At 35.8% G+C, this 27,593-nt stretch overlaps 1 protein-coding gene across 1 annotated transcript in view; it reads left to right on the plus strand.

Annotated features, from left to right (window-relative positions):
• UVRAG (UV radiation resistance associated) overlaps positions 1 to 27,593 on the plus strand; it is a 286,852-nt gene that overhangs the window by 152,377 nt on the left and 106,882 nt on the right. Inside the window, exons 9-12 of the mRNA XM_012645741.1 lie at positions 14,478 to 14,562; positions 17,359 to 17,446; positions 18,267 to 18,327; positions 26,144 to 26,309. Of these exons, the coding sequence (XP_012501195.1) occupies positions 14,478 to 14,562; positions 17,359 to 17,446; positions 18,267 to 18,327; positions 26,144 to 26,309 (400 nt within the window). The remainder of the gene's footprint in view (positions 1 to 14,477; positions 14,563 to 17,358; positions 17,447 to 18,266; positions 18,328 to 26,143; positions 26,310 to 27,593) is intronic.

Here is a 27,593-nt window from a genome sequence, read left to right on the forward strand (position 1 = left end):
GCTCAGGCTGGTTTCGAACTCCTGAGCTCAAACAATCCGCCCGCCTCGGCCTCCCAGAGTGCTAGGATTACAGGCATGAGCCACTGCGCCCGGCCACCTCATAGTATTTTTGATGTCATTTTATCTTCCCAATTAGTTGGAAGCCGTTAGATGGCAGGGACTTTGCACTTTTATTTTAGTATCCTCTCAGTGTCCAACATAGGGGCCACTCAGTATTAGCACAGAATGAGTCCCTGAGGAGCTTTCATCTAGGTAATGTGTATTAGATATAGTACATGAGCTGTTTATCTTTATTTCATTTGTGTTGCATCCTTTTGTGGCTTCCTGGTTGGTTTTCAGTATATTTCACATAACTGAGATTGGCAGATAAATGAGATGTAATGGCAAACTGAAAATCTGTTATGGCAAGAGTGTATTTGGAATGTGAATAAATTAGGTCATTTTTTGCAAGTTTTTAAATTTTGACCTATGTGAAATATAGGTTAGGTTCAAAGAATAATTTTATAAATGAAATTTTTCTTCATTTCAATAATTTTAGAAAATAATTAAGTTTAAAGGAATGGGCTTTAATTCAGAATGTTTTGATTTTGTGCCTGGCTTCATTGTTTCCCAGCTGTGTAACCTTGTCCCGTTCCTTAGCTTCATCTCTACAATGGTGTTAATAATACTGCTTATAACTATATCTCACTGAGTTTTAACAGGCTCCCACGTTCTGCTGTTGTTACTGGTCTGTGGACCACATTTGATATATCAAGGAGGTGTGTGATGTGATGACCAAATGAAAGGATCTTATAAAAAATAGGACTGTCTGTTTTATTCCTATATCTTGCTTTGGTGGGTTTCTGTGCCATTTAAGATAAAGTCTTGACTCAAGATGACTTACAAAGGACTCCTGTGGTTCACCTCATTCTGAATGCTTCAGCAACACAGAAAATGCCTTGGCTTAAACGTTGCTTTCTCTGGGAAACCTTCACTGGCTCCCTTCTTCTCCTTCTCTTTCTCCCACCTCTATCCCCCAAGTTAGATGTACTACTATGCATTTCTATAGCATCCTGTGTTATTTCCATTATAGCACTGTGATCGTTAGTCTATCTCCTCTTCTAGACAGACTCTGAGAGCAGGCACTGCCCAAGTACTATGTTATATACCCATATCTTTGGGGCATGGTATAGTATCTGGATGTATTAAGCATTGAGTAAATATTTGTTGAATGAGTGAATCATACTCATAGTTACCAGTGTCATGTCACAGATAGACTTCTGTAGCTTCTACTTTAGCAGTCATTTGGGAAGACTGATATTCTTATGAGAAATACTACATGAAAAGTATAGTTTGGCAATGAGAAACTGTGTTCCAATACAGTTTGCATATTGACATACATAGATGACAGTCTGAGGGAAAAATGACATTTAAAATCATAAGACATTGTGAATAAAGTTCATTTTCATAAAGTATCTGTTAGAATAATTGCAAATAAATAGACAGTTGTGTATGTACAAGACCTGCCTCAAAAGATTTCATCTTCTGTGAAAAGACATATTTCTTATGATGCTTTGGAAGTACCATTAACTTTTACTGTACTCACATTGCCTGCTACCTGTAGTGTGTATTTCTGCATATCATACCTTTTTCAGGATCATCAGTTTTCAGAGTAAAAACACTATAAAGTTTTACAAGTTTTGGGGTATTTTGCCCTTTTCTAAAAAGTAAAGTAATAATAATAGCTATAATGTTTCAAGTACAGTGCTTATCACTACAAAAGATGTGACGTTATTTAATCACCACAGTAACTATATGAGGTAGATGCTATTATTCTTTACCTTTTACAGTTGACGAAACTCTAGGTCAGGGTCAAAGAGGTTAAGTAACTTACTTAAATTCATGTAGCTAATGAGAGATAATGTTGGTATTAAAATCTTTCTATTTATTCCCAAACTCTCAGTCACTGTATAATACTGCCCTTTTATGAGTAGTATGATGTGTCAAGCTTGTGGAATATATATTATTCTAGTATATGGTAAAAAAAAATAGGGAGATGTAGTTCTTCAACTATGTTCCTGGTTGCGTTTTTGCCTGTTACGATAGAAGGAACTTCCAAGATGTCTATCATCAGCCCATAAGCAAGAAAACCTCTAAACAGTGATTCTATTCCATTTAAAAGACTGACATATAATAATAATTGCTCATGTTCATAGAATACAAGTTTTTATTTATATTTTATAGAATACAGCTTATATTAATTGCTGTTACAGAGAATATTAGTGTCAGGTAATATCATGTTTCCTATTCTTGACCTCCATTCAATCCTTACTGATAGTCCTACGAGTTAAAAATGTGTATTATCTTCCTAATAATAAAGATATCGTATATTATTATCCAGTTGGATGATTTGTCCAAAGCCACCTAGCAAGTTATGACAGAGCCTGTGTTCAGAGTTGCTGGGGCTGAACTACACTGTAAAGGAAGGTTACAGGATCTTGCAGATGTCTGTTCCAGTGTTTTGATTCTGACAGTCAAGTCAGTTGCACATTATGTAGAGAAAGAATGGTAATACTCAAGTTTTAAATTACTTATTTGCCATGAAGGATTAAAATTGTTGATTTTTAACAGTGAGTTTGTACTTCAGGAGCCCTTTTCTCACTTTTATTAATATATATGTTTTTGAGATGAGAATTATTTTGTATTCCTTTGAACTATTAGAATTATTAGAAGGTTAGGATCTTATGTTGATACTCTGGTTCCTAAACCAAGTAGGAGAAAGAGGGCTGCTGTTGGCTTCACTCTTACGCCCATTGGGAATCTTTGTAGACTGGTCATCAGCACTGGAGAGTGGGAAAGACAGAATGGCTGGATACACATAACCAAATTTATTTACTAGTAGATCCTAATTGACTTTTTGGAAACCCCTGTTTTTCATAGTGATTGTGCTAAGTAATCAGAAACATATTTACTCTTATATATTCTATTCTAAACATATTGTATGTTTGTGTTGAACATTATTCTTGTACAGTTACATGAACGTACTATTTAATGAATCTTGAGCCAAGTTAAAATATTTTAGAAGCACCTGAGCCACTGGTATTTGCTCACGTGAAGGGGAAAAATGTATTTGTCACTTAACATTTGCAGCTTTAATTTAGTGTGTTTGCTAAGCAGTAGCAAATGATTTGCTAATATGAATATTACTATTTCCTACATATTATGACTTTAGTACTTTGTGCATATCTAGGCACTCAGTTCTGAGCCCAAAGGCTCAGTTAGGATACAAAGCCAGTAATCTATGATTTTTTTTTTTTTTTTTTAAAACTAGTTGAGTGCAGTAGTTAGAAGGGGGGAAAGAGTAGAACAAAGAGTTCACCTGTAACTGATTGTGAACAATCATTTGAGATAACTCACTACCTTTGGACCAACCAATAATCTATGATATTTAATCTTTACTTCGCTACTGATTCTTCTGAATGACCATAAAGGAATTACTTAACTTCTGCATCTTTTTACACATCTGTTCAGTAAAGATAGCTGCTCATAATTGTGCCATAGGAATTAACTTATGTAAATATTTGGAAGAAACCAGGTGCTTGTATTTTTGTTTATGAAAATTCATTGGCAGCAGGATGATTTAAGTAGCAAAGAGATAATTTCTATCCATGCTCCTGACTTGCTGAGTGGCCACATAACTCCAAGGGGTCTCATTACTCTGTACCCATAAGTTTTCCCTTCTGATACCTTAAAGGCAGTGGTTCTCAACTTGTGGTCTGCAGGAACTTCCAGCTGAGTCATGTGCTGTTTAGTAATGTATATATTCTCATTTCTGGAAGATAGTAGTAATTTAACTTGTGGTGTTTAATGAAAAACAAATTAGTATCTCAAGCCAACTAACCTTTCCATTACTAATTCTATGTTGTTTTACTGGGTCTTTTGTCCTAACTCATCCTCCAAATCTTTGAGAAGCAACACTATCAAAACTAGTTTGCTGGAAATTTGGCTCAAAAAATGGTATGAAACATCAATTTTAAGGAAATGTGTTCAGTAAAATCTAGTTTTTTGTAAATAGATGTTAATAAAAATCCAAGAATACTTCAGTGGTACCTGGGAAGTGGTATTAACTTTATAAAAACAAAGTTCTTCTACAGAAATCTCTGTAGGAAGAAGCAACTTTTTAATGCAGTTAGTTTGTTGATAGTAAGAGCAAACATAAATGTATTACTCTATAGTTAGAAAGTGCTTGTACAAAGACTATCATATTTGATCCTTAAAACATCCCTGAAATCTAAGTACGTCAGATGTTGTTATCTTCATTTTATATATGAGGTACTGGGAAGGTGAGTGACTTGGCCAGGAACACGCAGACAATTAGGAGCAAACTTGAGATGTGGACCCAGACCTTAGACTCCAAATTATGTGCTTTTCTCACTATTCCATACTACCTAAAATGTTGTAAAATACATTGATTTGAATCCCACATTAATCCTATGAAGCAGGTAATTTTTATTGAAATCTTGAAACATGTCAGATATTTTAGTTATTGTACAGTATTTAATTGTTAAAATATTCCTAAGAGATAATTTTTACTACCTTTTCCAAAAGAGGAAAACTGGGGCTCAGAGACACTTCTCAAGGTCACAATTAAGTGACAGATCTGAATTCAAATATAGGTCTCTCTTACTCCAAAGTCTGTCATGTTTCCACTAAGCAAAATATTATTACTGCTTTCTCCAGTATCTATCCAACAGGTAAACTGACAGTTTGCTATTTTTCCATTTGGCCTTTGAAACATTAGCTAGAGAATTTTGCTAAATTCCTTTTTATTACTGGATAGGTGACGTGAATTCTTCCCCAAAGATTGCTTTGATTTGGTAGCACCTTAAATTAATTAAGAGATCTGGATTAAAGATTTGCCATTTACTCAGTTTGTTCTTAAACAAGTCATTTGACCTTTTGGGGCTTATTTCCTCTTCACAAAAAAACAGAACAAAAAAAATTCTGAATTAGTTAGTCAAGGTTTCTTCCAGCTTGAAAATTCTGGTTATCTCAGAAGGGTAGGATTGGCAGAGAGATAGGGTCTGTCTGTTCACCTTTTTTATGAATTTCTTTATGATTCAAGTTTTAATATCAATGTTATATTTTCCAGCATTTTATAAAAGATTAAAAAAATTCTCTGACCCAAATGTGTCTATAGCTGTCATCTGTTTAACTGAAAAGCTATTTGGTGGAAATGACCTATTAGAATCTCCTAACTAACCATACTCTTCTGTTTTACTTAGATTTTTCAATTCCTTTTGGTAAGCAAGCACAAAACCAAACATATTCTTTTGGTGACATAGTGTGTAGTAGAGGTCAGATATGTCAGATTTCATTGTTCAGATTTGGGGAAAGAAATTACTCTTGGTAATTTTAGCAAATAAAAAGTTATTACCAAAATAAATATTTTATATGAATTCCTTCAAAATTATTAATATCTTTTAAGAATTTCTATACCTGAGGACAGTTTTTCCCTAGGATTGATGCTAATTGCAATAAAAGTCAGACAACTTGTGGCCAGGGGCAAGGTGAAGGTGTGGTGCAAATATGAGTCCTAAGTAAACTTCTAATTTCATTTCATTTTCCATATAGTTGTAATCATTTATTCCAGCAATATCTTATTTGGATTATAGGAAAGGCAGACTGTCATATTTTAATCTCTTTTGCAATGGAAGGTATAGATATGTAGAAATATTAATATGTTACCTGACAGAATTATATTTTGATTTGTCATATTTTTTCTCAACTTACTCCCAAAATGCACTGGAAGTGGCATTTATAAAAAATATGTTTACAATTAGATGGTTCAACATAGAGGTAAAAAGATATCATAAGGCAAGTAAAGTAAGTGGGCAGAGCATTGATTTTTTTTTTTCCATATGTGTGCCTTTATTATTTATGAAACACTTAAAATGAACCAGGCACTGTATGAGATGTTAGAAACATAATCACAGATGTGATAAGTATATGACAGAAATATATAGAGGGTGTTATAGAAACACAGAGGATAAACATCTGATAATTAGAATAACAGGTAAAGGAAGTGACACACTGAGTCAAGAATATGTACTAGATAGCTAGGGGGAGAAGGTGAGACCTTCCAGTAAAGGGAGCAGTTTATACAGAGGCATGAAGTAAGATTGGGGGACTGCAAGTAATTCCAGTAAAGGAAGGTAATTTCTTCAACTAAGAATTTATTTGAGTGAGTGTTCATTGGAGAGGCCACAGATGTAAATAAACTTTATACTGAAAGGTTTTGAGATGTGTTGAAATAACATGCAAATTTCTCAAAGACAAAAAGGAGATAGGACTGAATTGAGAAATACAATACAGAATGCAGATTAGATGTATGTTTAGAAAGTTATCTTTGCACAGTCGAGAGTAGAGAATTGCCAGTTAGGAAGTTATTACAGTAATCTAAGCAATACGTAATTTAAATCAAAACAGATTGGGAATGTAAATAAAGGAGAGAGTATATAGGTTCAAGGGATCTATATGATAGATTCTATTGTTAATAGTTTACTGGATTGGAGAAGAGGGAAAGAGAGACAGGTTAGGGTAGCTTCTAATTTCTGGTTTGGACAACTGGATGGATGGTTGAACCATCTGGCAAGACAAATACTGGAGAAGAAGCAGGTATTGGGGTGAAGAAGGAAAGGGGAAGAATTAAGATTTCCAATATTTATTCATTTATTTATTTGAGACAGGGTTTCGCTCTGTCACCCAGGTAGAGTGCAGTGGCATGATCATAGCTCACGCACCCTTGAACCCCTAGGATCAAGTGATCCTTCTGCCTCAGCCTCCCGAGTAGTTGGGACTACAGGCACATGCCATCACACCCAGCTATTGTTTAAATTTTTTTTGTAGAGACAGGGTCTTACTATGTTGCCTGCTGGTCTTGAACTCCTGGGCTCAGGTGATCCTCCTGCCTTGACCTCCCAAAGTGCTGTGATTACAGGCGTGAGTCACCGCACTAGGCCAAGATTTCCAATTTTGGATATTTACCTTTTTTGGGTGAGACAGTAAACAAGAAACCAACAACTAAACTAGATAATGTCAGATTGTGACAAGTACTAGAAACAAGCTATGGTCATGGAAGATAACTATGGGAGATCATTTTTACAGAGATGGCTCAGAAAAGGTTTGCTTAAGGAGCTCAGCCTTGTGAGATAAGAAAAGGGGGGGCGGCTATCAGAGGGACCAACAAGTGAAAAGGCCTGGATGTAGAAAGGGCCTCACCTATGGAATGAAAAACAAGCACGGTAGCTGGAACATAATGTGTTTAGGGTAGCATGAGAGGTAGGGTTGGAATGAGAAAGAATTCAGATTATCTGTCTTATCCATTGAACAGGAGGAGAATGCTGAGAAAACAGCATGGGGCAGATGAGTTTACATATTAGTAGTAGGCAGGACTATGAAGGAATCCTATTATTTCAGGATACTGTGAGGTGAGGTCATTATCCAGTTATTGGAGTTAGGGGAGGGTTTAAGGATTGTGGGAAATATAGAGAGTAGTCATCTGTGAGAGTGGGAAAGCAAACTAGTTAGTGAATTATAGTAGAATTGCTGGACAGTATGCCTATTTGTGCTTTGGGTCTGTTATTTTAAAGTCAAAGCAATCAGAGCAGTTATGTAATTTTTTCTACCCACTTGGAGCTTCATGGGGGCAGATACAAGGAAGCAAATATTGAACAAAAGTGACATTATTCCCATTTTATAGATGGGGAAAATGAAGCTCAGAGAAGTTGAGACTTTAGTTGTAGAATTTTGAAAGTAGCATAGGTAGAATTTCAGCCCAGATCTTTGTGATTCCTAAGTCCATGGGCTTTCCAAATATAGTACACTCTCTCCCACAGGATATGCCTATTGTTCTTAAGACTAAAATTAGTTCTGATCTCAGCAGTCAAGCCAATTGTATATAAAAGGTATAATTGGTTTCACATTGCCTGTTATGAGAAAGCCTATCTATTCTTTAAAGTGAGAAAAAAAATTCTCTTAGCACTAAATTCTGAGAAGAATTTAGCATGCAGTTTATTATGTGCAAGATATTAAATATCATAATGAAATAAAGTCAATTGCAATTTTGCAAAAGTTATGGCAAGAAATATGTGTTAACCCTTGAGAAGGGCAGCATCATAAATCATAGTACAGAAAAGACATTTCAACAGGGAGGGAAGCTAAAGTGCTCTAAGTATATTGCTTTTTGGTCATCTGACTTTATGTAGAAAACCCAGAAGAATGTCAATTTATTGGTTTTAACTGTAATTTTGACAGGAGCTGGCAATTGGCCAGTTTGAGCCCAAACTCTCTGGTGAGAGAGAACCTAAAGCGTCTGTGTTTTGTTTTGTTGATGGAAGCAAGATTCATACTCTTTAGCTATTAGATTTATAGGAGCCAACATTGACATTTGGTTGTTAAAATTATAGTTTCTGACTTGTGTTCATGCTGAACATAGGGGCTATCTTATTTAACAGAGTGGAACATTGGTATATGCCTAGACAGGGCCACATATTTCAGAAAGCAGTTTTGGAAGATGATAAACCAAGCACATGCATTTGCTTTCCCTCTCTCCCAATGTCCCATTGATATGACATAAAGAGATATGCGTATGTATGTAAAGAATAAATTCTTGGAGATGGTGAAAACAAAAGAGAGTGCCATTGGAATAACCAACCACCACACCTAGACCATCATATTCAAACTACCGAAAACGAGAAATGAAGAGAAAATCTTAAAGGCAGCCATAGAAAACAGACACATATCATACAGAAGAATGAAGATGAGAATTATAGCAGACTTCTCAACAAAAACCATTCAAGACAGAAGATAATGAAGTGACTTTTTTTAAACACTGAAAGACAAAAGTACCAACCCAGAATTGCATCTCCAGGAAAAATACCTTCTAGAAGTGAACATGAAGAGCCAGGTATGGTGGCTCACATCTGTAATGCTAGCATTCTGGGAGGCCACAGCGAGAGAGAGGATTGCTTGAGGCCAGGAGTTAAAGACCAGCCTGGGCAAGAGTGAGACCCTGTCTCAAAAAAAAAAAGTGAATGTGAAATAAAAAGACTTTTTCAGACAAAACTAAGAGAATCATTACCAGCAACCTGTGCTTCAAGAAATGTGGCCGGGTGCGGTGGCTCACGCCTGTAATCCTAGCTCCCTGGGAGGCCGAGGCAGGCGGATTGTTTGAACTCAGGAGTTCGAAACCAGCCTGAGCAAGAGCGAGACCCCGTCTCTACTAAAAATAGAAAGAAATTAATCGGATAACTAAAAATATAGAGAAAAAATTAGCCGGGCATGGTGGCGCATGCCTGTAGTCCCAGCTACTCGGGAGGCTGAGGCAGGAGGATCACTTGAGCCCAGGAGTTTGAGGTTGCTGTGAGCGAGGATGACGCCACGGCACTCTAGCCCGGGCAACACAGTGAGACTCTGTCTCAAAAAAAAAAAAAAAAAAGAAATGTTAAACGAAATTCTTCAGTAGAACTCTACACAAAGAAACTGAAATCTCCAGAAATGGCTGAAATTAAGGTATATATGAAGATAGTTTTTATTTTTAATTGCTTTAAAAGATAATTGGCTTTCGGCAGCAAAAATAACGATGTTTGTGGGTTTATAGTATACATAAAGTAAAATGTATAAAGAATTTGAAGATTGAGGAAGGAAAGAATTGGGAGTGTACTATTTTCTGGTTTTTTACACTCTACACGAAGTGATACAATATTATAGATTGAGTATCCGTACTCTGAAAATCTGAAATCCAAAATTTGAAACTTTTGAATGCCAATATGATGCTCAAAGGAAATGCTCATTGAAGCATTTAAGATTTGTGGATTGGGGATGCTGAATTGGTAAGTATAATGTAAATATTCCAAAATAAAAAAAAAATCCTAAATCTGAAACACTTCTAGTCCCAAGTATTTTGGGTAAGGGATACTCAACCTGTATTTGATGGTAGATTGTGATTATTTAAAGTTACATACTTTAAACTCCTGGGCAACCACTAAAGAATTTAAAAGAGGTAAAAATAAGCCAATAGCAAAGAAAAATATAAAAAATACTCAATCCAAAAGCATAAAAAAGAGGGAAAAAAAGACCAAAGAATAGATGGAACATACTGAAAACAATTAGTAAACTGGTAGTTTTTAAATTCAACCATATCAATGATTATATTAAGTGTAAATGGTTTGAACACCTCAGTTAAAAAAATAGAGATTGTCTATTGATTTAAAACAAAACAAAAAACATGACCCTAATAAATGCTATCTATAGGAAAATCACTTTAAATATAAAGATAAATAGATTAAAAGTAAAAGGATGGAAAAAGATATACCATGTAAAATACCAATCAAAAGAAAAACTGGAGTGGTGGCTGTATTAATATCTGGCAAAGTAGACTTGAGAATAAGGAATATTACCTGGAATAAAGAGGAATATTGCATCTTTGTGAAGAGGTCTATTCATCAAAAGATATATCAATTCTATATATGTATGAACATAACAATAGAACTTCAATATATGTAAAGTAAAAATTGATAGACCTGAAAGGAGAAATAGCTAATGTAACACTCATCCCTTAGTGATTGGTAGAACAAGTAGAGAGAAAATCAGGAAGTATAAAAGACTTTAACAACACTATGAACTTACTTGACCCAGTTGACTCCACTGAACACTAGTTAAATGTACATTTTTTCAAGTATACATGGAACATTCAGTTGGACCATATTTGGTACCATAAAATAAATAAATATAAAATAATAAAAATCACACAAAATATATTCTCTTACCAAAACAAATAAACTAGAAGTCATTAACAGAAAGATAGGAAAATTCCAAATATTTGCAAGTTACACAACACACATATAATAAACCATGGGTCAAAGAATAAATGAGGCAAATCAGAAAATATTTCGAACTGAATGAAAATGAAAATATAACATGAACACCAAAAGGGATGTAATCTTAGAGGGAAATTTATAACTTTTGACGCTTATATTACAAAAGAAGAAAAGTCTCCGATCAATAATCTAAGTTTGTACTTTAACAAACTAGAAAAGAAGAGCAAATCAAGCAGAAGGAAGGAAATAATAAAGATCAGAAATCAGTGGAATTGAAAATAAAGAGTAGAAGATATAATTGAAACCAAAAGGCGGTTCCTTGTAATAACCACTAAAATTGATAAGCCAGGATCCAGACTGACCAAATTAAGAGAGAAATCACAAATTACCAATATCAGGTATGAGAGGGGACATCACTCCAGATTCTACAGAAATTAAAATTATAATGTATTTGAAATAACATCATGGTAGCACATCACAAGGATAGTGGAGGTAGATTGAAGAGAGTTCCACTAGCTGAATCTAGGACCACATCAACACAAAATAATTATGTGCAGTAATGAATTATAAATCACTGAAAAATGAAAAGGAATCCGTGATTCCACACTGATAATAGTTAATGGAGCACGGAGGTGGGGCTCTTGCTTTCAGAAGAATGCTGTGTGCTGACTGATAATTATGGAGGAAGTACTGGAGTTGGAATATTATGTTTTAAGCATCATAGTCAAGATTGATTAAAACAGAAATTACCAACCAATGCTAAATCTGGGGAGAAATTTAGTTGAGAAGCAGGATGTGTGCGTGGTTTTAAAGATGCACATAATTGATTCCAGTTGTGATATCCTTAGATGGACATAACAGCAGTCATATAGTATTCAAGTTGGTAATATGAAACCTGAACAACCCCTGTAGAGATCCAGTACACCCTTGCCTCGGTATTGTTACTTATTTTGAAGTAACTTTTAGAATTTAGGTTGAGTTTTCTGAGGTATCATCAAATACTTAATTCTTCTCCACCTGAGCGTAACTAACCCAAACTCATCCAGTTTTATTACAGAACCCACACCTGTAATCAGTAAGCTATGTTGTTACCTTTGATAGAAAAATGAACCTGGGCGGGGTACGGTGGCTCATGCCTGTAATTCTAGCACTCTGGGAGGCCAAGGTGAGAGGATTGCTTGAGGTCAAGAGTTCAAGACCAACTTGAGCAAGAGCAAGACCCTGTCTTTACAGAAAATAAAAAAAATTAGCCGGGCTTGGTGGTGCATGCTTGTAGTCCCAGCTACTCAGGAGGCTGAGGTGGGAGGATCACTTGAGCCCAGGAGTTTGAGGCTGCAGTGGGCTATGATTGTGCCAATGCACTCTAGCCTGGGCAACAGAGCAAGACTCTGTCTCCAGAAAAAAAAAAGGAAAGGAAAAAGAAAGAAAAATGAACTTGGTATGTTTTAGAGCAGTGGTCCCCAGCCTTTTGGCACCAGGGAGCTGTTTCATGTAAGACAATTTTTCCATGGACTGAGTTGAGGGGATGGTTTGGGGATGATTGAAGTGCATTACATTTATTGTTCAGTCAAACCTCTCTGCTAATCTGTATTTGCAGCTGCTCCCCAGGGCTAGCATCAACACCTCAGCTCCACCTCAGATCATCAGGCATTAGATTCTCATAAGGAGAGCAACCTAGATCCCTTGCATGCACAGTTTACAGTAGGGTTCGCACTCCTGTGAGAATCTAATGCTGCTGCTGATGTGACAGGAGGCCAAGCTTATGCGGTGATGCCAGCGATGGGGAATGGCTGTAAATACGAATGGAACTTCCCTGGCTCACCCTGCTGCTCACCTCTCTTCATCTCCTGCCGTGCGGCCTGGTTCCTATCGAGCCATGGACCACTACTGTGGTTTTAGAGAGATGGTGCCAATGTGATTTCTAAATCCTTGGTTCTGACAAAGCCTGTGGAAAACCATAGCCTCTCAGGTGACCCCATTCTGGATTTGGATCTACTCTGTTACATTTTAAAAGGAAATCATTTTAGATAAGAATAAAAAGAGTACTCAAAACACCCGTGTTTTTCACCCAGATTTACCTATTGTTAACATTTTAACCTATTTGTTAGCTGGTGAGGATACTTTTTTAAATTTAATTTTCCTTTCTACCACATTGCAAGGATTTTTTTCTTTTGGTCATGCAATAACATGTTCTACAGAGTCTTCAAAACTGAGGAGGGGGACACACATTTGTATTTTGAAGCCCAGATCTGTCTTGGATCCCTATTTGTGGTTTTGCTAGCACCATTAGAGTTGAGGCAGCCTGGTTTATCTAGGATGAAGAATAATATTGCAAATTTCTATAGTGGTGGAAGAATTTATATACTTTCTAGTGAAAGTATAGGGAGAGGGGGTCAACTAAAATGTCTTATAAAATCATTAAGATGAAGATTTGGGGAGGAATTGTATTGGGGGCTAAAGAAAATAAGTAATGTTCCTTAAGTTCTATTTTGGGGACGAAGTTCCCACCTTATTGGTCTTTATAGTACAGTTGAGAGAAAAGAGAGAGGTGCTTAGAAATATGTTGGTAAAATTGCTTAGGTTGGTGGATTTAGTGCTAAGGCCCAAACTCTGTATTTTGGTCAATTAACCTACTTTCTATTCTTCCCTTAGGAGGTATATGGAAGAGTTTAGGACACTTTTTCTTACTGGATCATAGTTTCTGAAAGTAAACTCCTTTGTAAGAACTAAACCTTAGTGTGTCAGTATCTAAAACTGTATCTCTGTGCTTCAGGGCCTCTGGAGTTGTAATCAGGCCTGGATTGTCAAGGAACATAGGAAGCTATCATTTTCTCAGAGTAGGAAGATGTAAAAGGATTTTATGACAACAGAAATGGAGGTTCTAAAAGTTGATATAAACACAAAAATCAAGCATATAAACACAAATATCAATAATTAGAATGCTAAAAAAAACACTTAAATGAAATATTTTGTAATGGAATTGGGTTATGAGGGTATCAGTTAAAATGTGAAATATTCCTATAATTCACATTCGTGGAGTTGGATTTTATACAGCCGTAACTCAGACTGTCAACATATAAAAATGCTTGTGACATAATATGGAAAAATCAGAGTATACATCTCTACATAATGATTTTCACTAAAATTTCTGATATTTATGAGAAAGATGAAAGTTCATAAAAACCACTTATATTTATGAACTATATTATGGTAGTCACAATGCAGGTAAATTTCTTTGCTCTGCTTGTTATACTTTCAGTAATGTTGTGTAGCATTTGTGGTTGAAAAGAAATTAACCGCTCTTTTTTTTTTTTTTTAAGTGAAGTCTGAATTTTCAAATCTCATTACAGTCTCTTGGTCAGCAATCCAGAAGTCTCTGTAGGCAGAGTCTTGGGGTGTCTACTCTTTGGCTCCTACTAGAGGTTGGACTTATGTGAAAAGTGAACCAATAGGGAAGTTTATTCTAGTTAATCCCTCTAGAAATTCTCTGTACTCAATCCGCTTGGCCTATTTTTATTTCCCTCTCAGTCAAGGGACTCGGCTTGGCCCCTTTGGCTATAATTGAGCAATCCTATCTGCACTGTTGCATCTGAAATTGTCTCCTTTCATCTCTTTCAGGAAGTGCATTTTCAACTGAGCACCTTAAGCTGCAACTCCAGAAGGAATCCCTAAGTGAGTTGCGGAAGGAGTGCACTGCAAAAAGGTAAATGCAACACTGAGAATAATTGCTGTGAGTGTTGAGGTTACTGTGAGAATAGATTTGTAAAAGTAGCATTCTTAAAAACTGCTGGTATCAATTCTATACACGTTGGTACCACATTCCTTTATTCAGCAAATACTTATTAAGCAACTACTATGTGTCCTACACAGTGCTAGAGGCCAGTTATGAAAGCTCCTAGAATGTAGTCATAATCAGAAATATGAACACTCTTCTAGTTTCCTAGGCCACAGCACTATGGCTTAATGTTTGACTCTTCCCCTCCTCCTGTTTTATACATGCAATTTAGCTTACAAGTGTTTTTCAGTAATTTCTTCAGACTTACTCCTGATTCCTGTTGGCTCATTTAGATTACCTCAACAGCTTGTAGATGATCTCTCTTACATCAGTCTATGTTTTCAGTTCATCCTCCGTGCTGCTGTTAGACCTCTCGTCTTATAATACCATTTTGATGTTATTTTTTGTCCTCTAAATACATGGCAATCCTTTTGCTTGACTTTCAAATAGCCTACAATAAGTTGGCACTATACAACTGTAGTTAATTTTAGTCACTCCCCCAATATTTATCAAATAAATGCTAATAGTTTTTCTCTTTTTGTTTTTTTTCCAACACATGCTTAATTCATTGCCACTTCTGTTCTTTTGCTCATCTTCACTCACTTTCCCTGGAAAGTCCTCCCATCCTGCATTTTTCTTCAAGAAACCTTAGGAATTGAGGATTCAAGAATGTTAGACCTGGAAAGAACCATAGAGATTCTCTATTCTAATCCTCTCAATTTACAAATAGGAAAAAGCAAGGCTCTGGGAAGTTGTTATTTGTCCAGCTCACCAGCAAAGCCAGAACTAGATCCCATTAGGTCTTCAGTGCTGTTTTAGATAAGAGAAACCAAAGTGTTTTTCCTACTCTCACACACCATTCAACATTTTGACATCAGATTCTCAAGCAGACGCTCTTTGGATATCTTATAATTTAATTCAATTCTGACACAATCTACCTGGAGATAGTATCAGATCCCATAGGCTCAGTCCCACAAGACCACCCCTCATCACATCAGGTGCCACTGGTAAGCCCCAGGTTGTGACCTGTGCTTCTGACCCATCTGCTTTAAATAGGGATTCCCACAACCCTCACTTCAGGTTTAATAACTTGCCAGAGTGGGTCACAAAACTCAGGGAAGCATTTACTTAACATTTGCTGGTTTATTATAAAGGATATTACAAAGGACACAGATGAACAGCGAGATGGATAAGATGCATAGGTCAAGGTTTGGGAGAGGGGACTTGGAGCTTCCATGCCCTCTCTGGGTACACATACCCCAGGCACCTCCACAGTGTGGAAGCTCATCAAATCTTGTTGTTCAAGAGCTTTTATAGCTCTTGATCTCCACTCCCTTCCCCCAGTCTTCTTCCAAGAGGTTGGTGGGTGCAGCTTAAAGTTCCAACTCTCTAATCACTTGGTTTTTGTAGTGTCCAGTTCCATCCTGAGGCGGCCTAGGGGGCCTACCCAAAGTATTCATTAGCTTAAACTCTGATGTGATCAAAAGTGGCTCATTATGAATAACAAAAGATACTTACCACTCAGGAAATTCCAAGGTGTTTTAGGTGCTCTATGGTAGGAATAAGGGACAAAAACGATGTATATTTCATATTATACCACAAATGCTCTTTTCTATAACTTTTTCATTCCACTTTGACCTATAGTTTCCCTTAAATTCCTTTTGTTCTTAAATTGTTAACACAGTTGAGCAGGTAATTTATTTTATGGGTATTTTATCTATTGGTCATGTTTCTTTCTTTCTTTCTTTTTTCTTAAGAATCCTAATGCCAATCAAAGGTCATGATTCTTAAATAGTTCAAGAGAAGAGTTAGGGCTGGGCGCAGTGGCTCACGCCTGTAATCCTCACACTCTGGGATGCTGAGGTGGGTGGATCGTTTGAGCTCAGGAATTCAAGACCAGCCTGAGCAAGAGCGAGACCTCGTCTCTACTAAAAAAAATAGAAAGAAATTAGCTGGACAACTAAAAATATATAGAAAAAATTAGCCGGGCATGGTGACGCATGCCTGTGGTCCCAGCTACTCAGAAGGCTGAGGCAGGAGGATTGCTTGAGCCCAGGAGTTTGAGGTTGCTGTGAGCTAGGCTGATGCCATGGCACTCTAGCCTGGGCAACAGAGTGAGACTCTGTATCAAAAAAAAAAAAAAAAGAGAGAGAGAGAGAGAAGAGTTGGGTCATCTCATGCTATAGCTTTTTATTTATTTGTTCTTTTTACTTTATTATTTTTCTTACATTGCAACAAGTTGTTTTGAAATAATGATACCATGTAATTGTGAATGAAAGATATAATACTTTTTTGGAGGAAATACCACATGGATCTTTCTTGAAATCAAATTGGCCTTATTAAATGTTGGCTGTGAAATCTTGGTCAGGTTATTCACCCTGTCTAAATTTTGTTTCCTTGTTTATAAATGGGTATAATAATATCAACCTACTAGAATGGTTGTAATAATTAAATAAAGCCCTTTATAGGTGCTCAGTGAATTACGATCTGTACCTTTTACATCTCTTAGCCTGGTGCTGGGCATATACAATAGCCCTCTGGATATAGGCTTGATTGATACTGTTTGGAAATAGCTCAGGACTCATGGTAGCTGTTATTCTTGTCTCCACTTCTGAATTCCTGGTCTACAACAGGCCATTTAATCTTCCTCTACATTAATTATGTGAAAATAAATGTTACAAAGCATTTTTTTTAATAAAGTTACTTTTTTCCCTTCCTCTTTAGAGAACTCTTTCTGAAGACTAATGCTCAGTTGACAATTCGTTGCAGGCAATTACTTTCTGAGCTTTCCTACATTTACCCTATTGATTTGGTAAGTTACAAATTTTCTGAAAAGATTTTTCTTTTCAAAAAGATGATTTCCATTTGAAATTTCCTCTCAATGAAAAACTCACATTGTAGTCTTAATCATATACTCTGTTATCACTCAGGGTTTATATGCATATAAAATATAGATTTAGACTTAGTTAGCCTTATGTTCCACAATTTGATTTTTTATGTCAGTTTGGTGGTGGGATGCACTTATCATCTGAAAGAATGTCAAATTATTCTTGGTTTCTTTAGGATCTTTTTGCTCAACCAAATTATCCACTACCATTTCTGACACATATGTGTAGATACATGTGTACTGCTTTAAAAATATAATTGCTAATTAATTTACATGTATTAGTGTTACTTAAGATATTCATGGGATAACTATCAGGATGCTAAGTTTTTTAACCTAGTTTCTTAGAATAAATGCAAAAAGTAAAACTTCAATAAAGCTGATTAGGATTCATTTTTAGAGAACCAAATCTGTTAAATTTGATGGTTTTCTTTTTAATGAAAAGTAATCTAGAAGACTAATTTTAAGAAAGCTAATTGGATTTGAGTTTGCTTATAGAATCTTGTTAAATCACTTATAGATGTGAATTAGCCAAGAATAAAAAATTTCAAACGTATGTAGATGTAGGGAGAGTACTATACTGAATCATGTACTCATCATCCAGCTTCAGCAATTATAATATTTTGAGCTTAGGACAGTATTGTCTTGACAATGCTGAATTTTTTTGAGATTTGACTTAGAGTTTCTTTGTTTCTTATATAATTAATCTAAAAATGTAATTAATTTCATTCTTTAATTAAATTTACAGAATGAGCATAAGGATTATTTTGTGTGTGGTGTCAAGTTGCCCAATTCTGAAGACTTCCAAGGTATTTTATTTCTTTTATACTTCTAAAGATTTGGTGTGTATAATATATAGGAATAGAGTTATCTTGAAATGTTGGTTGTCTAGCACTTTTACACAAGAGTTTTTGGACCTTTTGTCCCCTCCCAAGTGCAGGTATGTGAAGTCAGATTCCCTGATGGGAGACATAGTAGAATATTGGGTCTGATGATAGAAAAATAATAATTGAACCTTATATTTGAAATTTAAAAGAAAATAGTTTTTAAATGGGCTTTAAGCAAATCAGGAGTGGGGTTCTTAAGAATACAAATAATCCCCCTATCCTTTTGTTTTGATTTTTGTGAAAAATTTGTGTGTATTTGGGAGCAGAGGAGCAATAAACATTAAACTATTCTGTTGTTATTTAGAAAGTCATATTCCTGCTGACCTGAAAAGCATTTTAAAATGTAATTTTGTGACATATTCACTACTATAGGTTTGATTTGTAGTACTATCATTTCTCTTCTCTTTTAACTAAAAAAAAAAATTACATTAAAGGTATTATAAAATATGATTCATAGTAATTTCTATATTTTAAAATTTTTTATTTTTCCTAATCTCTTGGAATTTATTATTTTTTTGGCATATTGGTAAAGAGATTATTTTTATTGTTAGCAAAGTGGATTCTTTTCCCTTAGCCTAAACAATGCTTTGAAGCCTATTAAATATCTTTATAGATGATTCCCAAAGCTAGCATATTATCTGTTTGGGAAGAAGTTATTCAAGAAAAGAGCATTACTAGCTTTGATCAGGACTTTCTTCCATTTTCCTTTAAAGAAACTTATTGTTATTTGTGCTCTTTTAACATTTAAGACAATTTTAATGTATTACCTCCTTTGTCCCTTATCACAAATAAGTAGTCGGGACGTGATATAAGGACAGTGTTAAACCAGGAGTTGAAAAACTATGTTCAAGCCCTGGTTCCCCTCTATAAACCATGTAATTTGGAGCAAGTTGTGTAACCTTTGAGTTGATTTCCTACTCGATATGTAAACATGTTATGTCCTGCCTGTCTGACATGATTGTTGTGAAAATTAAGTGAGGTATACCAGTATCTGTAAAAGCCTGAGAATTTGCCTTATCTTTAATCCTGACAAAAACAAAGAAAGGAAACCTATGAGGAAAGCGGTATTCAATGACTTGCTCAAGACTAGAAAGCTAGGTAATAATCTAGCTGGGATTTGTCTGGCTTCCACTGCACAATGCTCCCTCAAATCTCTGTGAGTCACAAAAATGTGCTTTGGTGTTAATTTTAGGTAAAGTTGTGGTGTCTTAAAGCCCATGGTGTATCATTTTCCTTACTCATTTAATAAACATATTGAGTACCTTGAGCCCTGTGCCAGGTTCCCACGATACAGAACATTTTTTCATTGAAAAAATATTTATTGAACACCTATATGCCAGGCACTGTGTTGGGTTTTGAGGATACAATGACAAAAAATTGCAAACATGTTCTCTCCTTTCACGGAATGTATGCCTATTGAGAGAGACAGCCAATAAATAAGAAAATAAGACATTAACAAGTATTTAATAAAAGAATGTGCTGTGATAGAGAATGTGAGAAACTACTTTAAATAAAGCAGTAAGAGAAGACCTCTCTCTAAGGAGAAACATTTAACAGAAAATTTGAAGTCTGAAAGGAGCCAGCTATGCTACAGCTGGGGCAAGATCATTCCTGGGAGAAGGGGCAGCAAGTACAAAGGTCATGATAGAAGAGGAATGAACTTGGCATGTCTGAAAAAAACTCAAGGTCAGGATATGGGAGAAAAGACCTGAATTTTGGGTAAATCATGTAATCTTTCAGCTTACTTTCTTTACTTGTGAAATGAGATATTATCTATTAATATATCTCTAATTCATTGTGATGATTGAATGAGATAACATTTGAAAGAGCTTTTTATATAGGAGGTACTCAATAAATATAATTGTAATTAGTTGCAAAGGAGAGAGGAAAGAAGGAAGAACAGAAAAGACCAGACCTGTGTGGTTAGAGTATAGTGAGCAAGGGGAAGAGTTACACTGGAGGAGGTGGGAGAGGACAGCCAGGGCCTTGAGGCCACTGTAAGGAGTGTATATTTTATTCTCAATGAAGTGGGAAATGCCTGAAGGGCTTCAAGAAAGGGGATGGCCTGGGCTGAGTTAGGCTTTTTTGAAAGTCTCTCTGGTTGCTCAATACAGAATGATTTGAAGGGAGGCAGTAAGGGAAGCAGGAATGTCAGTAGTGGTAGTGTGTTGCTTTAATGCACTCTGGGATGTTTCTTGATTATGTTTTTGTTTTCTTTGAAGTTCTTTGTTTCCTAGTTTTTTAAATAGCTTTTATAGCTATCTATGCTTAGAATGCCCAACAAGCTGAATACAGTCTCTTTTTTCTTTAAAAAGGTGATACAATTTTTTAGTACATTTGCTGAAAAATGAAATGAGAGATAAAATGACATAAGTGTTTAATTTTACTCTAAGGTCCTATTCACTCCCCATGATCCCCAGGAATCTGAAATTTTAAGAAGCATATAGAGTAGTATTGGACTTTAAAAGTCTTAGGTTAGCATCTGGCAAATACTTCCGTATACTAAGTGTATTGAGTGCCTTGTGTATGTCATCTACTGTGCCAGCTGCCGAGAGTATACAAGAGTGATTAAGACATTGATCCTACCTCAGTGAGATTACAGTCCAGTGGAGGGCATCAGATTTGTAATCAAGCCAATCAAGAAATAGTTATTGAATTCATACTCTGTGTCAGACACTTAGAAGTTTATACCAGGTACTACATGAGACTCAAAGAAGTGGAAATAATCAGTCATATCAGGAGGGGATCAGGAAAACCTTTATAGAGAAGATGATGCTTGCACTGTCTTAAAAGATAAAATGGTGTTTCCCTGTTGAAAGAAGGGTAGGAGGACATTTTAGGTTGGGTAGGTAAGTAGAAATATGGTACCATGGAACATCACGCATGATGTTATCACATTCATTACTTTGATTCTCACAGTGGTGAGAATTAACCCCTTCTGTGAGGAAAGGAATTACCCTCAATTTTTTTTTAAAAGACAAGAGAATTGAGGCTCTGAGAGATTAGTTAATTTTTCCAAGGACTCATATTAGCCAGTGGTAAAGCTAAGGTTATGCCTGATCTCCCTGATTCTAAGGTCCATGTTACTGCTGTCGTGATGCATCTTTCTTCCTTGTTTTGAATAATAACCTCTTCTAAACCTCTGACAACTTTCTAGTATTCTATAGCAGCTGCATTCTGGGAAAGACTCTAGTGAAGGAACACCAAACTGGTTATTCTGTGATATTCATGAGACTTTGCTGGGATAGACTTTACACTGTATGGGTTGACAATGTTTGAGAAACTCCACCATAGTGCCCCAGCATTTACTGTGCTTTTCTAAATGGGTAAGTTGCTGTTAGAGTATACCAAAGAGACCTGGACACAATGGGAGAAAGTCGTCCAGTGAAGGGTGTTCATCTGAGTTCCGTTGACCAAGAAATTTAGCTTTAAAAAAAAAAAATGTGTGCGTGTGTGTTTTTTAAGTAATCCATAACACAAAAGCCTTTTGTGGTAATGAGACCCAGATTTCCTTCTGTGTCTGTATCCCTTTATGCAGGCATGATTTCTTGGAAAGGAGAGTCCATATGTCAAACAGTGTCTCATTGAGAACATGGAATGATTCCATAGATGCTGTGGCAGTGATTAGAGTCTTAAATATTTTGTCCTGTCTGGATCAGTGGGTGCTTGGTTCCTTAACAAATCAGCTGCCTCAGTGATTGGGAAGGCAGGATGGTAAGAGCTTTTAGATCACTTATTGTACTTGGATGCATTTGAATATTGACAGTTTGTCCAACATATAAATCAAAGGAACATTTGAATTAATTTATCATGTTGCGTCATGGCCATTGCATGTTTGTGGAATTTATTGCCATAAAAATTACACAAAAGCTGCAGCCTTGAGTGGCTACCTACATTTAAAAAACAATCAGATATATTTGTTATGAGGAAATAGTGGGGTTTTATTTTCTTTTTGAGCCCCTTAAAACTTGGTTTGAATTAGCATCTTTTTCGTATACCTGAGTCTTAAAGTTCATTCCTGTTCCTCCCTGGACCCTCCATTCCCCCTCTAACTTCTCACTAATAAAACTATCATCTGTGACCTTTGTAACCCCCAGAGCAGCATAAGGAACACAAACCTCTGCTCTGCTTAGGTGTTAGGGACGTCATTAATGCTTACTGGAAAAGCACACCCCAGAGAGCAAGATTTTGGCTTTGGCAGGTAAAGAGTCTTTCAGATCTTAGAATACTGGAAACCTTAAACCTTTTGGTTTTTTAGCTAAAGTGATTGGCAACAGAATGTGATATCTGAGGTTGCATGGTCTGCAATAGCCATAATTAACCACATGAGCTCACATTTTCCCACTGGAGGTTCAGTGGTCTTGGGGTGATGAAAGTCACTTCCCTACCTGGAGGTGGTTTTCCTTTTGAGGGTATTGGAATACCCTTGGGTCCTGTAATGCTTCACCCGTGGTCCTTTTAAAATGCTTTTTAATATAAAGCTTCAATATTGGAAATCCAACACCACAATGTTTAACACTGTCACGGAGCACTATGGGCTGGAATGGGAAACAACCTAGAATTTTTAATAGGTCGAGTGGGGAGTCTTGTGGTGGCAAAAATGGTGAATGCAAATAACCTGAATCAAAGCTGATTTCCAATATTATTCAATTTTCAGTGTTTGCTGTTTCTTTTTGGTTTTTCATTTCTGTGGGTAGGCTTCTCTTAGAGATGCCTTTGTATCTTTAAATTTAAGCAAAATTGTTTTGTTTATTAGTGGAAGGTGATGTCAGAAGACCTTTTTTTTGTTCTTTTAACAGAGATATGGATTTAGTCTTGAAATATGCAAATACAATTCTTTAGCATTCCCCTTTTAGTAATATGGGGGAAAATGTAGGTGCCTGAGTGTTTAGCATCAGATAGACTTTTTTAACATTCATAGTTTGCATTTGACCAGTCTGAAAGGCTAATTAAGAGTCCTGCTGCTTTCTGGAAGTTTTCAAATCATTTTCTGTCAGGTCATATAGGAAAGGAAAAGCTTAGTATAAAGCACGTGTGGGAAAGTCTCAACTTAATATAGTAGTAACCATCTTTACTCTAAGTCCTCTTTTTCTTCCTTTTCCCCCCTTCCCTTCAAAAGGAGGTTCTTAAAAACTAAGTCCTTTTACTGATAGGAATATTTTAAATTTTGTAAGCCCTAATCTTTACAGAAAGCAAGAGACAGAATTCAGTGACCTGTGAAGGTACTCACAGCCCCAGTTATGACTCCAGACATAGATATCTTGGGAGCCGGAATGTGGACACAATTTACCCACTTCTTTCATCACTCACAGTTTTTAAATGTGTGATTATATACTGTGTTATATTTAAACCTCTTAAACAGTTTTTACTTACATGACTTTTATCAAGCCACTTACACCACCTGGATCTCATTTTTCTTATCTCTAAGTTGATAGCATCGGACTCAGCGATTTCTAAGGTTTCTCCTGTCTCTAATATTATAATACTATAAGATGATGAATTTGTAATATAAAGTATTTTTAGCCCCTAAGGTAACATGATGTACAGGTTTCAACAGAAGTAGAGTGTTATAGTAGTACTCAAAGTACTTGGGTGGGATTGGGGTTAGAAGACATGGTCTGTAAAAACAATTAGGATTCCAGTTAGTTAGGGCATGACTCGGTAGTCAGTCAAAATGAATGCTGTTTGATTTTTTTTCATGAGTTTGTTTTGAGAGAGCAGCAAACATTAGTTGAGAAGCCCATTTTCCACCAAGCACTATACAAATCATCGAGGACTCACAGAATTTTGATGTCTCTTTGCCCTCACTAGAAAACTGTGAAGAAACCAAGGTAGTACATGTATGTCATATGATTGGTACATTCTAGGGTCCCAAGTTAAAAATTGTTACATATTAATTTTTTAAAAATGAAGTTCTGAGACAGTATTGTACAGTGATTAAGGATGGAGGATTTAGTGTCAGGCCAACCTATTTACTAGCTCCATTACTTTAGACAGGTTCCTTAATCTCTTTGAACCTCACTTTCTTTATCTGTAAAATGAATGAAATAGCATAAAAAAGGTGCCCAGTTTAGTAATTGTTGGTGAATGAATGATTGTTATATATAAAGTACTACAGACAATTCTGGGCAGAAGAAAAATATTTAATAACAAAAGTTACCTATTTTTATAGGATGATCAAAGAGAAAAGAAGAGTCTATTATGATAATCAAGGGTGGGGAACGCACTGAGGAATAGATAGATGTCTATAGTGGCATTCTCACAATAAGAAGGTAATGCTTAGATAATTAAATATAAATATAAAAGAAGAATGTGAAAAATACTGTTAACAATTGAGGTTAAAAACACCCCTAGGCCGGGCACAGTGGCTCACGCCTGTAATCCTAGCACTCTGGGAGGCCGAGGCGGGTGGATCACTCAAGGTCAGGAGTTCGAGACCAGCCTGAGCAAGAGCGAGACCCCGTCTCTACTAAAAAATAGAAAGAAATGATCTGGACAACTAAAAATATATAGAGAGAGAAAAAATTAGCTGGGCATTGTGGCACATGCCTGTAGTCCCAGCTACTTGGGAGGCTGAGGCAAAAGGATTGCTTGAGCCCAGGAGTTTGAGGTTGCTGTGAGCTAGGTTGATGCCACGGCACTCACTCTAGCCTGGGCAACAAAGCGAGACTCTGTCTCAAAAAAAAAAAACAACACCCCTAGAAGTCAGGAAATAGTCAAGCCATGGTCATCTCGATCATTTCAGTCCTTATTCTCTAGGCAGGTGTAAGGTATTCCAGAGTGTGTGTTAAATCTTTTAGAGAGTGTATATGTGTGTATGTGTGCGTGCACACGCATGTGTGCACACGCATATGTTCATGTGCACACACATGTACTTGTGTACTTTTTAGAGCATTTTAGGAGTAGTATATACCAAACAGTTCCTTTTTCCTTCCTTCTGGAGGAAATTTAAAACTTTCTGTTGGGCTACTCTCAGTTCTGGGTACCTGAATCATTTGTCACTTCATAGGTAGTGCCAGAAATCTGAATGGGTTTTTAAATGTAGTTGTCTGTGGCTTTTTAAAAGGTAGATGCTTATGTTTGACTATAGGATAAATGCATTTTTCCCCCAGTAATTGCTTCCACCTAAATTGTGTAAATAGGACGGTGTATCAAAAATGTAGTTTTTGACCTTTTGCTTTTACTGTTCAAAACATTTATCTCCCTTATCCCATTCAAATCTCACAGGCTTATTCATGTAACACTGTCTTTATAAATATCGAGAACTTATCCCATAAGAATGTATTATGCTATTTCATTTCACTTTAGAACTAATAATGTTGTACAATAGTACAGCTATATTGCCTAGAAAGTCATTAATGAATAAAATGTATGATTATATACTGTGTTACATTTAAACCTCTGAAACTAATTTTCATGTCATGTAATAGACTCAAGTATTAATTCCCCCTTTCAAAATGCTGGGAAAGAAAGTAATGGATATTTGGGTGCACTAAGAACTCTTGCTTGAGGTATATATCAAACGTTAATCTCTTCACATTAATTATTGGGAAATGGTTTTAAATATAGTTAGTAGATGAAATTTCAAGTCGTTAATATGTTTAGATTTGTATAGAATGCATATAATTTAGATAAGTGATTAATATTTAGATCTCCTTTGAATTGGTATGTTATTATCTCATAGCTACATTTCTAAGGTAAATAGTTGTTTTCTTTTCCTATGCTTTTGAATTTACAGCAAAAGATGATGGAAGCATTGCTGTTGCCCTTGGGTACACTGCACATTTGGTCTCCATGATTTCCTTTTTCCTACAAGTGCCCCTCAGATATCCTATAATTCATAAGGGATCTAGATCAACAATCAAAGATAATATCAATGACAAGCTGACTGAAAAGGAGAGAGAGTAAGTGCCTTTTTTTTAATGCTTCTAACATCAAGCCAGTATAAAGCATGGGATATATTAAAAATATAAAATGTGACCTAAAATGTGGCAACTTTTATATAACCTTTGTAAAGTGCTCCATTTCTTTTAAATCAAATGTATTTATTCATTTAGATGTTATTGGTGTAACTCCTACACTTCCAAAAATTGTTAATGATAGCAAAATTTACTCCATTTAATTTACTTTCCTTTTACTTTTGTGAGGACATCTGTTACATGTTCTGCAAATATTCATATAGTATCTGTTGCCTACCATTCAGCAAGTGAAATAGTTAAAAGATTTTTCAGAGAGCCAACCACGAAAAGGATAAAAGGTTTAATAGCATATTGAACATAGCTGGAAAGTGGATTAGTGGACTGGAAGATAGGCCAGTAGAAAATATTCTAACCAAAGCCAAGAGAGATGGTATGTAGAGAAAAGTGCTAGAGATATGTAGGATACAACACAAAGGTCTAATGTACATATAATTGCAGTCACAGAGAGGTTAGAAAGAGCATGGAGTGAACACAATATTTTAAGAGATAATGACTGAGAATTTTTCAAATTTAACAAAAGACATTAAGCTATTAATTTAAGAAACATTAAATACAAAACAGAATAACTATGAAGAAAACATTCCTGGGGAAATTAAATGCTGAAAATCAAAGACAAGTGAAAATATTAAAAGCAGCTAAAGAAAAAAGACGTATTAGCATCAAAAGATTAAGACTGGGAGCTGATTTCTCAACAGAACACTGGCAGCCAGAAAGTGATGCAATGACATTTTAACACTTTAACTGCCCTGTGAGTTGTATTTAACTCAGGCTAGTCTTGAGCCTAGGGCCTTGTGAAACATGTGTAACTCACAACTCTCCACCTTGGGAACCACATGAACTATTTTTCAAGTTTTATATAACTCACACACAGAAAATAATAAAAAATAACAAATTTTTCATTAAATTAAAAAGGATAATTTTGTTTTCAAAGTTTTTATTCTATTTTCATAATAAAACACTGTGGCCCCAAGGAAAACATTTTTTTCCTAATGTGGCAGTCAGTATGTTAAAGTCCTGAAAGAAAGTAATTGTCAACTTAGAATTCTATACCCAGTGAAAATATCTTTCAAAAGTAAGGGCAAAATAAAGACATTTTAGACCATCAAAACTGAAAAAGTTCATTCCAGCAGAACTAGACTAAAGGAAATACTAAAGGCAGGATAAAAATAGTCTCACACAGAAACGTGGAAATGTAGGAAGGAACAAAGA

Source organism: Propithecus coquereli, unplaced genomic scaffold (assembly GCF_000956105.1).
Source record: "Propithecus coquereli isolate 6110/MARCELLA unplaced genomic scaffold, Pcoq_1.0 Scaffold235, whole genome shotgun sequence".
Lineage (NCBI taxonomy): Eukaryota > Metazoa > Chordata > Mammalia > Primates > Indriidae > Propithecus > Propithecus coquereli.